Source organism: Amblyomma mixtum, chromosome 6 (assembly GCF_055824585.1).
Source record: "Amblyomma mixtum isolate Tamu chromosome 6, ASM5582458v1, whole genome shotgun sequence".
NCBI lineage: Eukaryota > Metazoa > Arthropoda > Arachnida > Ixodida > Ixodidae > Amblyomma > Amblyomma mixtum.
The window spans coordinates 114,331,835-114,350,641 of record NC_143017.1 but is presented as its reverse complement, the minus strand read 5'-3'; the positions used below and the strand labels follow the sequence as shown (position 1 = coordinate 114,350,641).

The 18,807-nt window shown below is 50.0% G+C and overlaps 1 protein-coding gene across 3 annotated transcripts in view; it reads right to left on the bottom strand.

Moving 5' to 3' along the window:
- The window catches only part of pnt (ETS transcription factor pointed), a 196,877-nt gene that overhangs the window by 109,823 nt on the left and 68,247 nt on the right, over positions 1–18,807 (bottom strand). For 2 of the 3 annotated variants that reach the window (XM_089548836.1, XM_089548839.1), the window contains one exon: positions 3,620–3,809. The exons of the other annotated variant lie outside the window; for it this stretch is intronic. In XM_089548836.1, the coding sequence (XP_089404962.1) occupies positions 3,620–3,809 (190 nt within the window). The remainder of the gene's footprint in view (positions 1–3,619; positions 3,810–18,807) is intronic. 3 annotated transcript variants of the gene reach the window in all.

The following is an 18,807-nucleotide window of genomic DNA, read 5'->3' as shown; positions in this document are numbered from 1 at the left end:
CGACCGCGCAGTCTCCGTTAAGGACGTGAAATTCCGACACCGATGATAAGGTCGGCCTGTAAACACGGCTGAGTGCTCTATATGCAAATCTAAAGCGAGTCCAAACCACTCTTACCTGTAAAAGACAATTCAGAGGCCGACTGCGAACTGAGCTCCCGCTAGGTTCTAATTCTCTCCATTCATACAAATTTACAAAGTCAGCTGTAAATGCAAATTGTTTGGCTAAGTGCGCCATGTAAAAAAAAAATGTAGGGGAATATATTACCGTTAGCCCACAGAAAAACAGCGTTTCTATTCGTGCTTATGAAAACACAAACTGACGCGTGGTTTCGAACTTCATTTTGGTTATTCATCATTTTCTTCTCGTGAAGAGGGTCCGAACTGCACACATATTGTCTCGGTCCAGAAGCGGATAACGCTACGACGTCAGCAATCTTCTCCTCATTCTTCTACGAACGTCCCCTTCAGGTGCACACCAAATCCAAAGCCCGAGTAACGCCAGCAGGAGCCAACCCAACGATGGCAGGTACGGCTCAGAACGGGCGATCCAAAAATAACCTCCTCTCGTTTACGTTCGCGCTCCTGTACAGCGAGGTGAATTACAGCTGTGGTCAGCCTTCATCGTAGAGACGTCAGAAGGAGGAGCTGCCCGGATGAACAACACGCCAGCCAAGGTAGAGAAAGCCCCCCTTTCTTGGTGAAAACGATGACACACGCGCCTTATACAGAGGCTAACCGGGAGGCGCCACTATAGGGTCATGTACACGTCAGAGACGACATGCCAGCTCAAGTATTACATACACGCCGGCCTCCTGTGTCACGCATCGCTCCGGGGCTTTCCTTGAAGGAAAACGGATCCGCTCGAAGGCGGTAGATCAGGCGACCACACCGAGCGAGCAATCGGAAGGCAATAGACGTAATCGCCGTGCCGAATTAGTTCTTTCGATTTCCCCTTCGCTTCAATGTTCACATTTTCCCCGTTTATGTCTATACACACTTTGTGTACGTGCGTGCCTGGGTTGGGGTTAGTAGTAGAAATTGCCCCGAAAGCGCCAAATGCTACCGTCGCCTCCATTTATAAGGAAAGAAACCGACGGCCTTGTTCAATGTGCTGAAGGTGATGAAAATAACGAAGGAAAATGCCTGAACGCAAGGAGTTCAAAAGGGTTCGTTTGCGAGCACTGCCGGCAACGCCTTCGACTTTCCTCATTACGTGCTTCGATAGTGCAATGGCTGCGAATGGCGCGATTATTTTTTGTTCTTTCTGAACTGTTGCATGACGGAGTGTAATACTGAAACTGAGCGCAGTTACCATGCTTTAAGCATTTTATTGAACACTGACTTTTCCGGTTACATGTCACCACCTGGAGGCAAATCAGACTTGTTCACTTGTTATCGCACTAAACGTCTGACGGCGCTCTCGCGTCTCTTTTACGGTTCTTCCATACACCGCAAAGAAGACAGAAGAAATGTGCATATTGCATTTGGAAATGTATTGCATCATCCGCACGAAAGCTTGTTTTTCCCGAAATCATCAGCTCGGCGTCCTGGTGTATAGGTACCTCGGGTGGCACAGGCCTTTCACAACCCTGAGACACCAGAGTACTGAGCAGAAAACTCGAGCCTTCGCAAGAAGGCACGACGGCGAGGATTGTTCTTTAATTCGCTCCTAACGCTCTCGATGAAAACAGTGCGAGTTGTGAAAAACAAAAATAAAAAAAAAGAAGAAGCCAGCAACGGGTGACAGCAAGGGCGTTCCTTAGCTTTGTTTTTCGGCTGTTCTCTGTCGAATGAAGAAAAGAAAATAGCGAGCCAGCCAGCTTAAAGTGGCGCGACTGAGTGAATAACGGCGCACCGGTGTGTCGTCGTAGTGTCGTAAGCGCGCCCGGTTGGCAGTTGCTTGCGGCGACTATTAGTAGCGACGGCAACTCAGGGAGGACAAGGATGCGTCAACCTGTAAATTTGTCACCGACGCCCTTGATTATCCGCAGCAGCGCGTCTTGCTGACTTTGTTGCACTCCGGTTTTTCGCGCTGCTCTCGTGGCGAGAAATATCGATCTGTGCGTGTGACACGTTTTTTTAGAGAGTTGTTGACACGTCGAGATGACGACCGAAGTTTTCTTTCGAAACGCACGAAGCGGCAAACAGTTACTCAACTGCTAAACCAGGGGTGAATACGGAGTGAAATACGGGCAAGACGTGTATACTACGTGCGCTCTTCGACTCTGATCAGCGAGAGAATTGCTACATGACTGCATAACTTGAGTGCGCGGAGAACCGTTCATCTAGGATAAGACGTTCTGGTAAGATGTTCTCCGTTAACACCAGTCGTTTTTAGCATACCCGAGACGCACTATCGGAGACGTATACACCGGTTTACCGGACGCCTCCTGCACACGGCCTCGCCTGGCCGCACGCTGGTCACTGCGCGTGCGCGAGAGGCGTCCGATAAACCGGTCTGCGTCTCCTGTAGTACGTCTCCGGTATGCTAAAAACGTCTACTATTAGCTTAAAGGGCAACTGAAGATTTCGAATTCGATGAGATTAAATGAGCCGAATGTGTGAAACTTGCAGGTAAAACATGAGAAATATTTTTGCTCTAGGATTTGAAATAGTGACGTAATCGCCGATTAAAGTGACATCAGCGTTGAGGCCTCTCTGCAGCGCACAGCGACAGGCAGAGGCTCCAGTGACAACGTCAAGTACAGCGACGCTAAGTTTCCAGCGAAGAAGCAGTTGTTTCAAGAAAGAAAACGAATGCCGTCGAAGGTGAAGCCCACGAAGCATTGCTTGGCGCATCGGAAGACGCATGGCGGCATGTAGACGAAGGCAGTGGACATCTGAAATTTCGGCGGTTATGACGTCGTCACGAGTTTCTGCGCACTTCTCCAACGCAGTGAGGTGAAGCCTGAACATCGTCGCGGTTTTAATTGGTAATTACGTGGACATTTTAAATGATAGCGCAAAACTACTTTGCACGCATCCCCAAGAACTTCAGAGATTCGAAGTCTCGAATAACCTTGAATTCTCAGAAAACCATTTCACCTTGCTTAAGTCAACCAGCTGCCTTTTTACCGCAGTCGCTGCAGGCAAGCGTGCAGGCAAGCGCAAACATGTCGCAAACTGCCTTCAATGCGCACGCGAACTTTGACGCAGTTTGGAAGCTGTCGATGAAAATCAGATGCACCGAGCGAAAGAATTTGTGTCGTGGAACGCGAAGCATGTGCACACCACACATTTGGGCAATGCAGTTTACGCATCGCTGTCTCGTAACTGAGATTGCCTGAAAAGCTGCACCGTTCTCGCGAACGGCAACAACGCTTGTAGCTGGTTGTGACATAGCATACATATCTTTTGGGCGATACGCAAAAATTAGCCTGCTTTCATCAAGGCGAGCTCGGCAGGTCTGTTGTTTTTATTCTTATTGTTTTATTTTGTCGAGAACGACCATTTTCTGAGTGGCTTCTCTCACGACGCGCACTATAAATGCATTGAACTTCGCGTACCCTTGAATTCGTTCTTCTCGAACAGCTGTTAGGACAAGTCGTCACAGTGACCCAAAGGCGGACCAGCAGCCCGTGACGTAGACTGCGCATGCACAGAAAGGGAGGGGACTCACCGAGCGAGCTCTCTTCGGAGAGGTCCGAGAGCGAGGGCACCTTCTGCATGGAGCCCAGAGAGCGCGGACCCGACGGCGGCAGGTCGTCGGGCAGCTCGCGCTTGATGTTCTCGGGCGCGATTAGGGCCCCGCCGGACTCGCCGCCCATCAGGTCGCCCCGGGTGGGAAGGTCCAGCTGGAACTTGATTTGCTGCGAGACGAACAGGGCGGGGAGAAAAAAATGGACGGCAGAGGTCAGGCGCTGTGTACGTACCGCACGTATTATGAGAACAACCTGCAACGACGAGTTCTTTGGATATGGTAAAGTTAACAGCGATCATAGTGAACCCGAAAATTGGTTTGGTTTATTGGGGTTTAACGTCCCGAAGCGACTCAGGCTATGAGGGACGCCGTAGTGAAGGTCTCCGGGAATTTCGACCACCTGGGGTTCTTTAACGTGCACTTACATCGCACAGTACACGGGCCTCTAGAATTTCGCCTTCATCGAAATTCAGCCGCCGCGGCCGGGATCGAACCCGCGTCTTTCGGGCCAGCAGCCGGGCGCCGTAACCACTAAGTCACCGCGGCGGGGCGAACCCGAAAATGAAAGCATTTCTTCACATTGTAAAGCGCCAATGACGACTACGAAAAGTGGACGGAAAGACACGAACAATAGGAGCTGCCAGACATTTTTTTTTTAACCAGATAAAGCGGAGAGATCTTACCAACTCAATGCTTTTGCCACATGCTTTCAGCGAAACTCAGGCGTCGGGCAAGTTCTGGCCATTCAATCCTCGCTCGTATAGCTTTACTTTTTAAAATAATTGTTTGAAAGTTATTCGCACGGCGTAAAAAATGAAAGTTAGTTTCTTGCTCAAGTGTTTCTGCGTTTCTCGACATCCTTAGTGATCCCCAACTGTACTTATATCCTGTTGTATGAAAGTTTCCAAGCACACGCAAATGAACGCTTAGGGCAGAACATGATCTTAAAATTCACACTCCCGGCCATCTAGCGTCATCGACGAGTAAGCACAACTTGCCGATATTCACTACAAGTACACTCTGACTATTCGCGCGTTAGGTGATGACACCTCGTAAAAGTATCAATCACACTTCAGCTGGCAATTTTCATTAACGAGGTTCATCGGTCACTGAGCACCATTCGACAAATACTTCGCGTAAATGGAACGATAGTGCCAAGAATGGCTGCTGGTGCATGATACGTAGATGTGCCCGTTACATCCTATAGATGCAACAGCATATCTGACGGGCCGCATAGATACGAAGTGATCACGCCACAGCGCTGTACTCCTGTGATTGCATTTTCGCCTGCTACAGCAGTGTAGATGACAGGTTCATGTATCGACTTCAGGGCCTTAGGTGGCATACTTTTCCCAATGGTCAGATATGGCAGGTATCCATGATAATGACTCTAGCGAAACAGAAGTCGACATTCGGTTCATATCGCTATAAGACAATTTGTGTTACGAGGCCCGAAAAAGTTCTGACAGAGCATGCAAGACGTATCCCCCTTAAGAAGCGTCCATGCCTGAGCTACCTACTCGTTCGCAGACCCGAAATTTCGGTGCGATATACAGGGGGTTCACATGAGCCCTACAAAAGTCGGGTCGAGTAGGCTGTCGGGCTGAAAACCGGCTGTCGGGCTCATGTATACGCTAGGGGGTCGAGTTAAGCGACCGTCGAGACGAGCTGGCCCGACTGCAGAGGGTGGTTTGACTTGCAGTCCCCTCCGCAAATTACACTGAATCCATTTTCACGCTTGAGGGAAAGCATTTTCTGCAGGGGAGAACAGAATCGGTCGCCGGTTTACTACGCGTGCGGTCGCGTTCGCTACTATCGAGTTCATGTAAACCGGCAGTCATCGAGTTGGGTTACTTAGCTCTACTCGACCCCCGATCCGACTCGCAACATAGGGCTCACGTATACAAGGCTATTACCAGCTACTCGCTTGAAAACGTGCATCCACTTTGCCACAGGTTGTTAAGCTAATCCTTCCGGAGCATACGTAAGGCGGAAAAGGAGGGAAACAACCGAACATAGAGCACGAGACTTCAGACAGCCTTCCTTCACTCTCTACGCCGCTCTTGCCACGACGCTCTCCACCTTTCGCTTTTTTTTTTTTTTTTTTTCTGCGGTCTAGACTCCTCGACGGCCGAAGGGAGCCATTTATTACGCCAGGAACGCTGAGCGCAGCAGCGCTCGCTAAAACCGACCCGACGGCTCGAAGACATCCATCAAACACTCGATAGTGACACGCTAAGCGATGCCTGTCGTGAACTCCGGCGCTGGAAGACAACTGCCGGCATCCTTACACCCTCTCTTACTCTCCGCCAAATCCATCTTCAACCACAAACGGAATGCCGCGCAGGAAAACTAACATCACGGAAACCGGGAAAGGCAACGCGGGAAGAAACGCGAGTATCACGCAAAGAAAACTTCCGCACGAAATTTTTACGCTTGTCTACGCAGACTCAATCGAGAGGAGAATACTACAGTGGCAGAAGCCAATCGCTCAGGGAAGCCTGTTGCGTCGCCCTCGACTTTAGTGCCCCAAGTGGTCCGTTCGTTATCAACGAGCGAAATATGTAGCTCTTACTTCTTGCGTTGATTTTGACATGTCCATTTTTTTCTTCCGTTCTCGCTGTCTCGCAGCAGTACGTGTGCGTAAGCGCTACCGAAAGTACAAACCAAGAAGGGGCCACAGGGAGTAGAGTTTCCATGGTCCCACGATTCTCTTGACTCCCGTATATCGAGACAACTGGGGAGGAGAAGAACGCGGAATAAGAAGAAAAAAATAAGAAGAGATGGAGAGAGATGGGTGCCTTCTTGTTTTCCCACGGCGACAGGTTGCTGCCTCGTGGTCGCCGCGGTACCAACGACCTCCGCCCGCTCGGTGGCGACGCCGTCGCGCTCCTTGCCTCTTTTTCTTTCTTGTACAACGCGAACTCGCGTGCAAGGGCGACCAGTCTTGTCGCTTCATTAGGATTTAGTTATATATCTTTCTGTCTTCTTTCACTTGCATGTTAAGTTCGTCTGAGAACGCATATTCCTCTCGAGATTACGCCGCACGTTACCGGATTACGACCACACTTTTCTGTAGCCAGCCTTGCAGTTGAAACTAACTGTTAAAACATGCTAGGAGATGTCGAGTCCACGGCTATCACGAGGCAAGTATTGAGCTATTTGTGAAAGACAAGATTCCGTGACTTGGCACTAATGGGCACGATATAGAGCGAAGCGCATTGTCGATTAAAGTTGGCATCGCATGTCACCGACCAAGTCAGGAATTCACTTGAGTTGTGGGACTCATAATGGTTAATTTTTGATTTGGTTAGTGACTGCAACTACTTCGTTTGCTAACATGCCACCACACCTGACGTGTGCTCAACAGATCCTCGACGAAGTACGCGAATGTTGTTTTCAGTTCGGCACTGCAGTTGAAAACGTCTTCTGCAGGTACTATTCATCCAAGGGGAATACAAGTATACAGTCGAACCTTGTTATAACGAAATGGTTTATAACGAAATCATGGATATAACGAAATAATGACGATTCTTCTTGGAAGCTCTGTCAACACGGGCTATAAGCCAGCTACGGCTATAACGAAGTAATTGCCGGGCCTCTTCAACTTCGTTATAACGAGGTTCAAAAAATTGATGAATTGAGAAGGTACGCTTCCTGCTCACACTCATGTCCAGGAGCCATTGACTAAATTAAAGCTCATGATGTGTTTTCTTCCATATTCCCCCAACCTGTACTTTATTCATCGTCGACTTATGGTTAGCAGAGGCGTTGTGAAGCAACCTCACCGTGCTTCAGCGTTCTATTTTCCCATTTGTTCAATGTATTCTTTATTATTATTATTATTATTATTATTATTATTATTATTATTATTATTATTATTATTATTATTATTATTATTATTATTATTGCTTTGTGTCGCATTCATCAACTCAGACCGGCACCTCAGTCTCAACTGACAATGCCGTAGCGGGCGCACAGCATTTACCGCATGCAGTTGGCACGCGTATTGCGAGGCAGCGGTCGTCTTTTTCTCGAAAGGGAGAAATTCGCGCGGGTGTCGTTTTGCCAGAGACGCAAAACGAGATGACGTGCTTACAGCCGGCGGCGACGAGAGAGCAACGAACGACACGACGAGCGCGCTCCGTCGCTGACGCGCAGAGAGCTCGTCGTGGCGTGAATGAACGAGCGACGGAGCTGCGTGCCAGGCGAGACACGCGCACGTCTGCCTGGGAGATGCGTAGCAAGCTACGGGACAATCCTGCATACCGAGATTTCGTCTTTCGCCGCTCACTGAGAGCGCTGTGTGCCCTTTCAACGGGAACCCTTCACATTCGTTTCGGAGGAATACGGACAGCAAGTTTCCGTGGTGGTGATGATGGTAGTTGTAGTGGCGGCAATGATGATTGATTTTTATGGCTAAAGACTATCTGCAGCCAAAGAGCGCCAAACAGAAGGTTACGGCTCAACTCAGGCGCCAAGTTTTTAACTTCTGATATTTTTTTTTTCTGATAACAATGCGCAGGCCCTTAGGAACGACAAGACATGAGAGGATACGCGAGGCTGTGTTTTAGGTAAATTATTACAGGCACTGGTTTTTTTGCATGCACTAGGACGTCAAAGGACACTTCAAATGTCATGTACAGTTTTTGTCAAAAGTAACCAGGCTGCATGGTTTGCTTCTAGCTCGTACAGTGGAGCCCTTACAGCTTCCCTGAAGCTGAAATGGTCGTTAAATGTAAGGACTAGGGGTCTTCTTACCTTCCAACAACTTTTGGCCTTTAGGAAAGTCACAAGGGCTCCACTATACAAGCTAGAAGCAAACCATGCAGCCTGGTTACTTTTGGCAAAGACTGTACACACAAAAATTTGGAAGCTTAGGCTTTGCCTTAAGAGTAGATGCGATAGCGCTTTCTCTTACTTTTATCTGACTTTATACCTTTTTTTTCGTTTCTCAACGATTACCAATCCACAACCACATTACCGATCGCTGTCGTCGATTACAATCAAAATTATCGATCACGGTCATCGATCACAGATAGTAGGTGAGTCCTTTAGAGAGGACTCCCCGCTCCACATAAGTACCGCGGGTAAGGGTCCTCGATCACACTCACAATTACAGATCACCAGCTATCAAAATCATCGATTACCAACCACTAACCGCTATCTGTTTTACACTGCGCGACATACTACGCCTCTACATATTCATGTACATACACACCATTTGTTTCAGTACAATGAAGCCCCATAACACCGCCTTTTCATTCCGCGCAATTTCTGACGCGTAATTAGCTTATTAATATTTGGTTTTATTTTTAAAATTTACTACAATATGAGTGGATATCCAAAACACACTTTACTAAGTCATGCGCACTACAAAGCGTTGCCTAGGTGCCCTTCTAACACCTTGAACCGACGACCCTTCTTGACGGCCTATGCATTGCATGCCCCAATGCAGACTGTTTTGTGTGTCTATTTTCTGACTACAGGAAATCTGGAATTTTTTTTTACTCACTCCGGACGACGGGCAACGCCGATTTTTCAGCAGAACGAGCTCCTTGGGCTCTCGCGTAAAACAGTGACGCTTTCGCTACTGCGCCGCCTGCCGCGAGGGGGCGTCACTTGCGACGTTTCCCGTCCTTCTGAAGTCCCAGCTCGCCGAAACCGGAATATTCGGATAAAACCAGCGCTGCAGGCAATTGTGCAAAGCCCACAGGGACACATCCACAGCTGCGTTGTCTCTGAGCTCCTGCCTACCGTTATCGCCAACAAAGCAGAAGATGGAAATTTTGACTGCTGTCTCATTCATGCTAGCGGCGGACTGCGAGAGGGCAACGAGCTTTCTCCGCGTATGCGCAACAGTCGAATGGATAGAGGGTCCGACTTTGCTGCGACAAAAACAATAGAATGAACAGCTCTTCACACCGATACGATACTGAGTGTCGCGTTTCGTGGGAACTGCGGCATTTGGGATGCGTTGACGTTGTCATTCAAAGGTGATGCACACAACAGACAGCTACAACAGCTGGAATGGGAAAATCAGTAGCCCATAATACGGAAATGTGCGGCATTTGACGATGACGGTAGCTGGAAAAGGTTGTTTCTAGGTGCTTGCTGGACGCATGAAGGACACATGACTGTGCAATACAAGCTGTTTGAGACCTCTCTACGGAGGAACGATTGCTGAATAGTAATTATTGCCCCGCTAATAGCTAACAACAATGTAAACCTCAAAAGAGATCAGTTGGCAATAGACTATATATGTTCGTAGATGACTCATATCGAAGTACACTTTCTTGGCATCCACGTTGTAGCATCCACCTAAGTAGAAAGTTAGAACTTTTGTGCATTATTTCGTTCACTTCTTAGCCTTGATCGCTAAGGAAATAGAGTAAGCATTGTACACCAGACTTCAGCTCGTTAGTAGTCTACACAGTATGAAGACTGACAAACTGTGACCGATGAGAATTCTTCCAGTAGAGATGCTCCCTACAAGCTCACATTCTGACACAGAATGAATAACGCGGGCGCGAGTAGAATGTAGCGACCGCAATGATCAGAGTCGATGCTGGATTTTAGCGACCTCTCAAGGAGTTTCCCGACGCAGTGGCCCAGTATAGACTCGTTATTCAGCCTTTGAACTCAATGTTCCAGGGTCGAACTATGGCAGCTGCGGCATTTTTTTAATGATCATATAACCTCAGGTGATCGCTGTGAATCTGGAATCCTTCACTACACTGAGATCCTCGCAATCCATGTAAAGTTTCTGGGCGTTAAACCTCGCATACATACCTCGGGCAACTGCATGAGACATGTGAATATTACCCAGCAACCCTGCTTTCGTGACGTGGAGGTCTGAATAGGAGCCTCTAGCTACAGCCGCAGCGACCACGCTAATTCTATGCGTTGCGTTCAGCCAGGCCGACTAGCACCCATCGCTCGGCGCTTACTGGAGCGGACACGAGATGATCGTTCCTCGACCAGCCCCGACGCCCAAAGGAAACCCGAGAGCAGGGGGCTGCCGCGGAAGAGACGAAGAAAAAAAGAAAGCAATACAAAAAGGGGGGAGGGGGGAGCGAAGGGACCGCACACGCGGCGTGGCCACGGGATGAAAAATGTTCCCAGTCATCGGCGAAGAATTCCTTCCCACGCGCGTGTTGGCATATAAGTATAGTTGCCACTCTGCAAACACACGCAGCGTGGCGCCACCGAGAGCGTCTATACGCGTGCTCGCTGCGTGCCACACAAGGCGTGGTGGGCCGAGACTTCATGCGGAGCTCGTCCGCAGACGCGTATCTGCGCGGAGCTCGCGAAGGTGAGTCCCGCTCTTATGATAACGCGAGGCGACGGCGAAATAAATGAACAGATCCGACAGACCTCAAGAAAAGTGGAGGAGTACATACAGCCAATGCATGGACCTCCGCTGTTACAAGCCCCACAGTTGCTTCTCTTAGCGTTTTGTTCCTGCGATTATTCGCAACTTACCGGAGAAGCCGCGGTGGGATGGGTGGGCGAGATATATGTATTGGACATTCGCCGTGGCCTAACGTCTGCGGCTTTCATTGGCTGCTCTGTATTGGGAGAGAAACTACGTGTCGCCTTCCAGCAGGTGCAGCCCATACACTATGAAGGATTGCGCTGCAACATAGTGGTGTTCTGGGCGGTCTTTGGCTCATCGTAACTGTACGAAGAGATTTACACAACAGGCAGCGAAAGATGAGTCATCCGGTTCGTTCTCACCGTAGGTCATCCACGCGACAAGACAAACGACGCCTTGTAAATCATATAAGCGGCCATGTCGCGGTGGTATTGTACTGTGAACAGTGCACAATATTCCACGTCATGCATCTACTGAATTATTTTTTTTTCTTCTTGCGGTGTTATGCCAAGAGTTCGTGCGGCACGCATAAGCAGGGTGAAGCGGAATAGAAGACTGATTGATTCATGCCGCGGACGCTTGGCAAAATATATTTTCGGTGATTCGGCCAGAGTTGTTTCGGTACACGAAAATAGGTTTCGTATAACCGCGCTCTGTTTCGTTCATTCTGCCCCGCTGAGCACCAAGGCTTAGTCAGTGTTCCTGCAAAGAATAGCCGAGCCAAGCCACGTCAGGGGGCCAAGCGCGCATCGCACGATTTCGAAAATGGAAACAAAGTGCGTAGTCCTAAACTATGATAATCAGTCGTAAAGCGTGAAAAACGAGCCCAACGCACTGCAAGCCATCGCTCCGAATTGGAAAACCTCGCTCAGTAGTGCTGACTCATGCATCAGAGCACCAACAGTGTCAAAAAAATAATGAAGACTGTTGTCATCGTTCATGGAGAGTTCTTGGAAGTGGCAGGTTACAGCGGTTGTTGCCACATTTAAAGCCCGAGATATTTACACGAAGGACAAACAAGAAAAACGGTGCCAACTACCAAATGTGCTTCATCAGTAAAGTTATTTCTGCACCCTTCTCTCACTTACAAGGCGAGATTTTCTAAGAATTTTATCCACGGCACAAATAAAATCACGTTATATTTATGACGGCATGATTTCCTTCGCGCCATCACACAGGCTTGGCGAGCTTTTGCGCAACCTACGCGCAACCCCCGAATCTTCACCTTAGCTTGCTCAGAGAGGCGATGACAACAGAAGTAAAGACGATCATCGCATCAAACGCCGACAGCGAACAAAACGAAACAGCTCGATAAGACGTTGAATAACAGCGTATAAATCTTACCGCCAGCCGGCAACAACACTAGCCCCGTTCGCGGAAGAAACGAGGGCAATAAAAGACCCCCACACTGCTCTGATCGTTGCTTCCGCTTTCCTGCTCGGTAAAGCGACGCGGAAACAGGCGAGCAGCCATTGCCGCGGGCAGGTGCAACCCGTCCTTACTTCTGCTCCCTCCCCGCCGTCGTGGGGTTCGAACCCGGTCGGCCGTCCTTGACAAAATGCAAACAGCTACAGAGCAGCGACCGATATAGAAACGACCCCGAGCAAACAAGAATACAGGCAAAAAAAAAAAGGGGGGGGGGGGGGTGAGGAGGCGCAGTTTAGGGGTCTGTCTGCGGGCAGGGATTGAAAAGGTGAAGAAAGAAAAGAAGAAGAGGGAAAGAAGAGAGCGCAGAGGATAAAGAAATACAAGACAAGCAGGAGGGAGAGAGGCCGTTTTCTCCATTCTTTCCTTTCTCACTGAAGCGAGCGTACAAAGCCCGTTCCGCAGACAAGAAGCGTGCAAAGTGGGTTTTGCCGGCGACCGTGGAAAGTGACGCGCTTTCATTTCAGCCCATTCCTTCCCCATTCTCCCGTATACACTCTCCACTTTTCCCGCTTGCTGCTCTTTTTTTTTTCCTTGCTAGCTTGTACATCGTGATCGCATTTTCTGCTTCATATTGAGTGCGGAACAAATGGCCAAAGCAGGTACCGTGAATGCCGCTCCATAATGAGCACTCGTTTGTGGGCTAGTGAATTCTACGTGCTCTCAGTGGATATAAGGTAGAAAGGAGTGGGCTAGAGACAGGGCATCTCCGTGACCAATACGAGTGATTCTCGACAGAACGCAATGCCCGTAAACCTTGCTGGTACCAAACATGCACCATTTGTTCTACGTACTATTGGATGCAAGATGGAAATTATCTTGAGCATGTACTCACTGCCCCCCCCCCCCCCCCCCCCCCCCATACACACACACGCTTTCCTTAATTTTTCCCGCACATAGCCGAAGGATATTCGGTGCGCCATATCTCCTAGAACGGCCGTTTTCTTCATCTACCTCATTATCTGCCTCTATTTTATTGAGCTCATGCCACGAATGCGGTTGCTAGTACCAGTCAAGGCTCATACGCAGCACCAGTGACCTCACGTGCAATCCATATAAAATGTAATTTCCAGGTGAATTCACGGGCGCCAACTATGGGCGGAGAGCTAGCATGTGCAATGTACGTCGGAGCAGGCTTCGATAAGCGGATTAGCAAACGCCCGTGATCTCGCTGCGGTTTCTGGTCCGAAAAATGACATCGGTGCAAGCAATGACATCGGTGCAAACTATGCATAACTCAATGACAGTCTATGGTAGACAGAGGTTGGTCATATTGTTCTCGGTAATCACAGAGCGAACAAAGAAGGAAAAACCTCAAGGTGCTTGCAAACGTTTCGACAAGAAGACTTGTTTTCGTCTGGGCGGTATGACAGTAACGAACTGCACAGGCTGTTTTGAGAGTGGCGCTTCTGTTAGATTCATAGCAGACGCTGGAGCGGGAAAACACGCGCTGGTGTGTTGCCGCTGTTGCATGGATGTGCTTGCTTTTAGATTCCTTTCATAGAACGTTCACCATATTTTTTTCCCCCTAAAAAACGTACCTTACAAATTGTGGAGAACAACAGCACAACAGCCCAAGAGACCGCATGCCTGCGCGAATTTCTCAAACGCGCGTCTCGCTAATCTTCATTCCCACGCGTATTTCTTCAGGGCCGTCGCCGTACACGGGGAACATGTAAACAGGGGCAGATTCTGGCTGGAAGGACGCGTGAAAAAGCAAAATTTCAGTGAGAGATGAAGCAGATTCTCCACGAAGGAGGGAGGTCTGAGATGAACCAAGATGAAGACCACCACCGTGCCTCCGTGTGCACCCTCCTTGTTACTTCAACATCCTTTCCCTCTGCATGCTGGCTGCACCCGCCCAGAGCCCGCAAGGCGGGAGACACCAGCGGCTGCAAGACAGCCGGTGGCGCAGGAGAGAGTGAAGGGCGAGAGTGAAGGAGCGGGAAGGAGACGGCGGCGTGCGACCTTTCACCCCGGACCGTGGGAACAACACCTGCAGCGCCCGCCGCCCCAGCCGTTTTCCACCATTCAGGGCCAATACCACGCAGGCAGAGTGTGTGTTAGCGGTGCGTGTGTGCGTGAGTGGACACGTTCCTATTCTTCGGGAGCTCGCGCGTTCACGCACATCTGTGCGTGGCGCATACGCCGCCTCCTCCTTCTACTAGCGTCAGCTCGCACTACTACGAAGGAAAACCACGCCGTGTCGTATGCTCGCGATAAGTTCAGTGCCTGGTGGCCCGAATTTTCCGGCCTCCCTCCTCCTTGCGTACCGTTTTTCTTCTGAGCACCCCCCCCCCCCCCCCCCCCCCCCATCTCTCGCCTTCTTTTTGGCTGAAAAACGCGTTCCTTGGATGCGGGTGCGCGCGTTCGTTAAAAGACTTCAGTGCGTCAGCCCCGCAGCTTTCGGAGGGGCCGTCGCGGCAGCTGATGCGCCGCGGCTTGTATCTGCGAGCCAGGTGGGGCTCGCGGTGGTGGTGGCGATTAATCTAAGGTGGATGGGGAATCGCCAGAAAGGTTCAGCTGCGACGCCAAACGAAGCGAAGGACGCAAGCATCCTTTTAGGAGAAGTTAAACTCACATGGGGTTTGCGTAACTGGCTCCATTTCATTGTTTTGCTTTTTTTGGGGGGGCGGGGGGGGGGGGGGGGTAGGGGGTAGGGGGGAATGAATTTAGCACGAATGCTCGCTATTCAACATCTCGACCTTCTGTTTGTCCGTCAGTATTATTCTGCTGAGTTCACCCTATCATAAGAAGTGCTCGAGAAAGAGTATTGACCCCCCTCCACTAGTCTGTGATGCAGTTAAAGGGTTCGCTTCGCTGACGTAAAACCATCGCTACGACGCCAGACCATAATGGCAAGGGGGGAGCGAGACTCAGGCCCGGGCGTAATTTACGTCGTATTCGGTTCGGCGTGCGGCCCCATAAACCGACGCGACCGACGGCGTTAACTGCGCCAAGCAAACAAGGCCAGAAGGCCACGCGCTATAAGGGGAGATGCCTGGCACGCATGCGCTGCGCATGTATATATATACGACAAGCTGAGAAACCGCACGTACACGCGGACGGGGCAACAGGCGTTTTCTTTCTTTTTTTAAGTTCACGCTCCATGCCGCTAGTGCGAGCGCTTTTCCGCGAAGTCTAGAGCAGCGGCGCGGGCGCCGAGTTTTATCAAGCGCGGGAGGCTGGACGGGCCGGCCATAAATTCACTCGAGTGGGCTTTGCGTTGCAATGCTGGAGTTTCCACATCGCTCGCTAGATGTGTACTATAGGGAAAGGCGAAGGAGTTAAAATGAACAGACAGCGACGGACAGCCACTTGTTCCTTATTAACTGTAAGGCGTTCCGCAGTCGAGACCGAATAAAACTTTTACAGCCGATTTTTAATTTGTCAATAAGTGAAGCGTTAGCAAGCGACGCGTCGGCCCTGTAGACTGCTAACGCATTAGTGTCCATTAGTGTCGGTAGTATAGAAGCTTTTGTTGCATCGCAGCTTGAACAGTGAGCAAATTTCTCACAAAAATAACACCGAGGATAATGCGCCCTTAAGCTCTGCTTCCTTGACCTTCTTTATTTTTTGTAGCTTTGTGCAGAATGCGCCTTGTAGCCACTAGACGGTCTGTTTCACTCTTTTTTTTTGCTAGAAATGACTGTCACACGAGTGCCTGCATGTTACTCGTACCAACACACATTCCATCTCTACTGTCAAGTTGGAATGGTGTATAAAGAAAGCGTGGTATACGTAGACATGTTCAGGAGTTCGCGCCAACTGCCATACTCCGAGCCGCTTACCACGGAACACACCACGGAACACGAAGCTTTATCTTAATCGCTAAACAACCGCGATGCAGTCATGCTACACGGGATCCCGTCTCGCGTTTGATCCGATTTCTTGCGTTCGCGTCAATGAAATAAACTTTGCTCTTAACTAACAAGCAGAGCGACAACTTGAATGGAGTCCTGACCAGTGTGAGCAGAATTTGTGAGGAAATGTTCGCGCCTACACAAGTCAGCTTCTCGCGATCGCTTAATACCTTTGTATGCCCAGGTCGTACGAACAGACCGCTAGGTGGCCCTACGAGCATACGGAGGACGGCATGTAGAACAGCCGACAATCAGCTCAGATGTTGAGAACAAATCACGGCGACAGTTACGCATGAATCGCGCGGTCTCTCGAAGGACCGATAACGCTCTCTGCCCTGCTAGTATGCAAATCATCCTTTTTTTATATATATACATTGCCTGTCTAGAGCCGCGCGCAGCAAACACGCAGGTAATCCCTCGATCAATGAACCCCCAGAGAGAACTTGAATGGAGTCAGATGCTATCGCGAAGCAGCACCCAGAACCTCCGCAGTCGCGACGGTGCTAACTCAGTCCCAAAATGCGTGGGAAAGAGAGAAATGGAGAGAGAGAGAAAGCGAGGAATTAAATAAGAAGGGGCATTCTCCTCCAGCAGCCGCAGTGTGGCGCCCACGACGGCGTCGAGTCCCTTCCGAACGCGCGGGATAACAGCCGGAGACCACTGCTCCTAATGAGGGTTAATAGACTACAAACCGGTCGACGAAGACCCAGTCCGAGCAGGGGGCTTCTTCTATGCAGTTGCGTGGATCTGCTGACTCCCTTTCTCACTCCCTCACCCCTCTGTACTCGGCGCCCTCTCCCCTACTCTGTCACTACAGCGCTCGCACGTTGCCTCAGTGCGCCTGCAGAACGGATAGCTGTTCCAGGAGAAGTGATGGCAACCGCGGTGACGTGTTCTCTCCCTACGGATTTGTCACTGGAAACATGGAGGCTGGGGAAGGAACGTTGGGAGAGGGAAGGAGAAAGAGTGAAGGTACGCACTGCCCACACGTCATGGCAGGGCTCCGTGGCGAGGCCTCACTGTGTGTGCTCCATGCAGCCATTCATGGAGCGTTTCCCAATCCTTTTTTGGTGTCACTGATAACGCCGAGGGAGGGATGTCCGCGATACGAGAGATAATTTGTACCCTCGCAGGTGTTTCTGCGCGTGGAAGCAGCTTGCCTCGGTAACAGCCCCAAGTGGTCAGCCACGTTGCTACTGCGAACGAACGCTGGACGGTCCGCGATAAGACACGTGTAGACAAGTTGTCCAGAGGAACCGACTCCAGCCGGACATATCTGGTCTCGAGAGGCGAACTTCCACGTCTATTGTGCTCCTGGGTTGTAACTCCATGCAACAAACACACACCCATTTCCGCAGTTTTGTATCTCACGTACGGGATTCTCTCTCCGAGTGTGTGAACTAGCTGCCCGGGCCGGCTATCCCATCGAGCTGAATGAACGACGCTAAAGGACTACTGGGAGTGTTTGGCCGACGGCGCAGCCAATAGTAACGCTGGGCGCCACGACGTCGTCTGCTGCAATGCCTGGTGCGCATGCGCGAGCACGCTGAGACGGCGGCCAAGTAGGGGGGAAGAGGGGGGAAGCGGCTTCAAAAAATGTGACATAATCGCCTCTCCTTTAACTGAATACACAGAAGATCGTTTCTGCGTGTGCGATGGCTTGGCTGAAATATATGCACAGTCTCGCCCACCGTAACATGTCATCCCTGAGGTCCAATTGCTCAAGCGTTTTTGGTCAGCTCTATACTGGTATGGGCCTTGTAGGACAGCTGCTCATCATTGTTAGACTGAACGAACATCGTTCGAAATCGAACAATGACGTTACACGTTTTCAGTGTGTATACTATAGGCCAGCGACTAAATCAAAATACGTAAAAGAAGTGGTTTATAAAGATAAGAAACAAATAAGTCATTTAACCGTAATGAGATTAACACGATTGTGCGTCCCAAAGCTGCTATACTAAAGAGACGCGTCGTAGTGGAAAGCCTCGAATAGGTTCTGACCATTTGAAGTTATTTACCATGCGCTCAAACTTTTGTACAAGGTTTTTTTTTTTTTCTTTTGCTTCTCGCCTCCGTCGGCTGCCCAGGTCACGAACCGAACCTGCTCTTGCTCAGCAGGAGGGCGCCATATGCGTTGAGCTATCACAGCGAAGCTAAGCCAAGCAAGAAAGACAGCTCGGCTTTCCGACCGGAGAGGAGCGTTTTCGGAAAGGCCGTTCCTCCGAAAAGCGAGCTCACCGCGGCAGAACCAGGTTCACAAACGAGCCGAAAATAAGCGCTGTAATTAGGGACGCCGCTCGCTTTCCCAAAACATGCCAGTGCGGCGCCAAACTTCCCCTGACACCGTAGACCCCCCCTCCCCCTCCTTGTCTCCTCTGTCCCTCCACCACAGTGCCCCACCTACTTTCAGCCCGTGCCATTCGTAAAACTTGTCATTCGTATTTACATTCGTTTCCTTGTCTTTGTTTCCAGTGAAACAACGCGAAAATAAGAACGGC